Source organism: Gobio gobio (genome assembly GCF_949357685.1).
Source record: "Gobio gobio genome assembly, chromosome: 23".
In the NCBI taxonomy this organism is placed as follows: Eukaryota; Metazoa; Chordata; class Actinopteri; order Cypriniformes; family Gobionidae; genus Gobio; species Gobio gobio.
Window position 1 is genome coordinate 44,958,128 of NC_137119.1, and position 5,000 is coordinate 44,963,127.

Here is a 5,000-nt window from a genome sequence, read left to right on the forward strand (position 1 = left end):
TGGTAATCCCTATGTTATGGGGACAAAATGTCCCCACAAAGATGGCAATATCCGAAATCCTCGTCCTTGTGGGGACATTTTTTGGTCCCCATGAGGAAAACATCTTATAAATCAGACTAAGTGATGTTTGAAAATGTAAAAATGCAGAATGTCTCCTGTGATGGGTAGGTTTAGGGGCAGGGGCAGTGTGTGTGTGTGTGTGTGTGTGTGTGTGTGTGTGTGTGTGTGTGTGTGTGTGTGTGTGTGTGTGTGTGTGTGTGTGTGTGTGTGTGTGTGTGTGTGTGTGTGTGTGTGTGTGTGTGTGTGTGTGTGTGATGGGTAGGTTTAGGGGCAGGGGCAGTGTGTGTGTGTGTGTGTGATGGGTAGGTTTAGGGGCAGGGGCAGTGTAGGGGGATAGAATATACAGTATGTACGGTATAAAAACCACTACGCCTATGGAAAGTCCCCATAAAACATGAAAACCCAACATGTGTGAGAGTGTGTGTGTGTGTGTGCAATCCTCCTTCTCGCTGGTGTTTCTCTGAATGCATCAGGACGCCGCTCAGATTTGCATGAGCTAATTAGCTTGTCAAAAGTCATTTTGGAATTTGCTTGTTGATTAAAAACAATGCTAATGAGAATTAATTAAACGTGTGATGTTCACTCCTGTGGCTGTTCTCCTGTTGCTCTTATTCAGGCGATTCGGAGCTTTAATGGAAACGCAGACGCACATCTGTGTATGAACGAGCGTTAGAGCGATTAACGGCTGGAAAACATGTCCCTTAATCCAGTGTGTGTGTGTGTGTGTGTGTGTGTGTGTGAGTATGTGTGAGTATGTGTGAGTATGTGTGTGTGTGTGTGTGTGTGTGTGTGTGTGTGTGTGTGTGTGTGTGTGTGTGTGTGTGTGTGTGTGTGTGTGTGTGTGTTTACGCCATTATGAATATGATGTGTATTTCACATGTGTTGAGCTCATCATGCGTGTGTGTGTTCAGGGCCGATGCAGGAAACCGTCTATGACTTCTGGAGGATGGTCTGGCAGGAGAACACGGCAACTATCGTCATGGTTACCAATTTGGTTGAAGTGGGCCGGGTGAGTGAACCGTTCATCCTCTGGAGTTCAGATGATCTGAGATCTGTTGGTTTTATTGATTTTATTAAAGTCTCTCCGGACTGAACATCCGTGAGGAACACGTCTGAATCCTCTAAAACACCCCACAGAACCGCGAGTGTGTGTGATTTCAGATGTTCAGCTGTGTTCATTATGGGATAGCACTGGATAGAAACACCAAGATGGGCATAAATACAAATTTTTGCATAAAAACAACTGAGGCGAATAAAAACGACACTGGAAACACATTTACTGAATAATCCCTCAAACCTCAGGGGACTCCGGCTCAGCGGAGGCTGTGATTGGATAACTGGCCTAACCAGCGGACCAATGGCGTGGCAGCGTTTCAGATGCTGGTGGCTCTGAAACGCCTGAGTCAAAGTGTGTGATCAGAATGATAATTCCTCCAGAAGAATTTAGTGTGTGTGTGTGTGTATGTGTATTTTTATGCAATATTCCAGTTTTGCTAACAAGCTAATTTCACAACTTTGATTGGAAACACACCAACCACACTTCCAGAACATCGATCTGTTCATCTGAGCCGCCCGTCAATTTCACTCAGCCAATCACATGAGTTTGGGGTGGAGCTATCGGTTTGACTGACCAATCACGGACAGTGAACGACTCAGAGGGAGTGGGAGGAGTTTTTACTAAATTATGAATATGATAAATATAGGATGCAGTGGGGTAAAGTGTGCCGCCACTGGACTCTAGAGCAGTGGAGACGTGTTCTCTGAGTGACCAATCACGCTTCTTTTTCTGACAATCCCATGGACGAGTCTGGGTTTGGCGGTTGCCAGGAGAACGGGACTTGCTTGACTGCATTGTGCCATTGTGCCAAGACACAACTCTTGGTTCAAGCTCTTGTTCTCTCCAGACTGGACTACTGTAATACTCTTCTAGCGGGCCTTCCGGCATGCACTATCAAACCCTTGCAACTGATCCAGAATGCAGCGGCGAGGGTGATCTTTAACGAGCCGAAGAGAGCGCACGTCACGCCTCTCTTCATCAGACTCCACTGGCTACCAATAGCCGCTCGCATCAAATTCAAGGCACTGGTACTCGCCTTCAAAGCAACCACTGGCTCTGCACCAACTTACCTTAACTCGCTTGTTCAGACATACACACCCTCCAGGAGTTTGCGTTCTACCAGTGAACGACGCCTTGTGGTGCCATACCAGAGAGGCATGAAATCACTGTCACGGACCTTTTCCTGGACTGCCCCCACCTGGTGGAATGACCTGCCTATCTCAATTCGAGCAGCCGAGTCTGTAGCCATTTTCAAAAAACATCTCAAGACGCATCTCTTCCAGCAGCACCTGACCAATCAAGAATAGCACTTAACATTCTATTCATTTTTCTGTCTGTCTAATTTATTTAAAAATATATATAAAAAAAAAAAATATATCCTGTGTGTTCTGTGTTAGATTAACTGAGACTTGTTACAGCACTTGCATACTGTAGCCTCTGACTGTTGTAGTTGCTTCTATTGCTCTCATTTGTAAGTCGCTTTGGATAAAAGCGTCTGCTAAATGACTAAATGTAAAAATGTAAATGTAAGTGTAAAGTTTGGTGGAGGGGGGATTACGGGGTGGGGTTGTTTTTCAGGGGTTAGTTCCAGTGAAAGGAACTCTGAAAGGGGTGATGAATTGAGAAATCATCTGTCTCTTGAGCCTTTGATATATAAAGTTCATGGTGATATAAGAATATCCTGTAAGCCTCAGAGCTGAAATCGTCCTTGTTAGTCAAAGAAAAGCTTTTATTGACACCAGACCCAGAACGTGGGCGTGTCTCAAGACACAGGACGCAGAAGCTCCGCCTCAAGCCCCGCCCAACGACTCGTGGAGCTAAACGGGACGAGCAATAAACATGTGGTTCCAGCTCACGTGTGTAAGACACTGCGTTTGTTCCTTCATTTCACCGCGGATTCATTTGTAAACAAGACACAGGTGGAGACTGGATTTATTCATGATGATGTTTCTGAATGTAGAAACCACACGAACATCATGAGTTGACCTCAGACAACAGTATAAACAAATTTAAAAAGCCAGTTCATGACACCTTTAAAGGTCCCATGGTGTGGATTGTTTTATTTTATAATGTTTCCTGAGGTGTACTTATATTGTTAGTGTGATTTTTACATCCAAAAATGTCATAATTTAGAAATAAAAGGCATTTTTCTATCCTTATATTAGCCTCTGGCTTGAGTGCTCAGTTTGAAGGGGCGTGTCTGCTGTGAGACTTCAGTGTAAACGCCCACTGCCGTGATTGGCTGACATCTTTGCATTTGAAATGAGTGTTAGATTATGTGGCGGAGGGGGCGTGGTTTAGCGAGATCTGCAAGCGCAGCCAGAGAGAGAGACGGAGAGACGGACTGAGCACTCGTGGACCAGAGAGACGGAGAGCTGGAGAAAGAGAGTTATATTGAGCTGAGTTGTTGAGAGCGGAATCCATTTTGTCCGAATGCTCTGGGCGGGCGAAGCAGAGGAAGGGGAGGTGACCGTTCCCCGTATGACATCACACAGGGCAGATTCCAGATCGGCTCGTCTGAGCTCAGAGCAGAGAGAGTGTGTGGGGACCATAGACAGGCGAGAGGAACTCATATTAATGGTAAAAAACCTCATAAACTGATCATTTCATGCCATAGGACCTTTAATGCTTCACCAAGACATTTTGGACAATTTCATGCTCCTGATTTTGTGGGCCCAGTTTGGGGACGGCCCCTTCCTGTCCCAGCATGGCTGCTCCAGTGCTCAAAGCGTCTCCATAAAGACATGGATGAGAAGTTTGGTGTGGAGGAACTGGACTGTAATTATTGATTGTATTGTGTGAGTTCAGTGCTAATGTAAAGGTGTGTGTGTGTGTTGTTGTTGTATTGTTGTTGTCTAAAGGCCTGAAGTGTGTTGGGCTGAATAATACAGATCCGCCACTGGAGACGCTGGACGTGCTGATGAATCTCAATCTCATCCGGTGGCATTTCTTACAATATCACTGGATAAAGGCTAAATAAAAACACAGTTGGCGTCTGTCACACACACACACACACACACACACACATCTGGTCAGTATTGTCGAGAAGACGTGCGGTTCCTCCCGACGGGCCACTGCATTCTTAGCCCAGGCTTTCAAGTGTGTGTGAGAGAGAGGAGCCGCCGTCTCATCAACACCACCATCTGCTCCTGAGAGACACACACACACACACACACACACACACACACACACACAGACACACACACATAGACACACACAGACACTCACACACACACACACACACACACACACACACACACTCACTCACAGGCACTCACACACTCACACACACACACAGACACACACACATAGACACACACAGACACTCACACACTCACTCACACACTCACTCACACGCACTCACACACAGACACACACACACACACATAGACACACACTCACACACACACTCACACACACACACACACACACACACAGACAGACACACACACACACAGACACACACTCATAGACCTGACACACACACAGACACACACTCATAGACACACGCACACACAGACACGCACTCACACACACACACACACACAACACACACACATAGACACACACACACAAACACAGACACTCGCACACACACTCACTCACACGCACTCACACACACTCACACACACACACACAGACACTCACACACACACTCACTCACACGCACTCACACACACTCACACACACACACACACACACACACACACACACACACACACACACACACATAGACACACACAGACACTCACACACCCACTCACTCACACGCACTCACACACACACACACAGACACTCACACACACGCACTCTCACACTCACACTCACTCACACGCACACACACACACAGACACACACTCACACACACACTCTCACACACGCA

The 5,000-nt window shown here is 46.4% G+C and overlaps 1 protein-coding gene across 8 annotated transcripts in view; it reads left to right on the forward strand.

Annotated features, from left to right (window-relative positions):
- ptprma (protein tyrosine phosphatase receptor type Ma) overlaps nucleotides 1–5,000 on the forward strand; it is a 278,119-nt gene that overhangs the window by 254,024 nt on the left and 19,095 nt on the right. For all 8 annotated transcript variants that reach the window (XM_079806429.1, XM_079806428.1, XM_079806424.1 and 5 more), the window contains one exon: nucleotides 972–1,069. In XM_079806429.1, coding sequence (XP_079662555.1) covers nucleotides 972–1,069 — 98 coding nt within the window. The remainder of the gene's footprint in view (nucleotides 1–971; nucleotides 1,070–5,000) is intronic.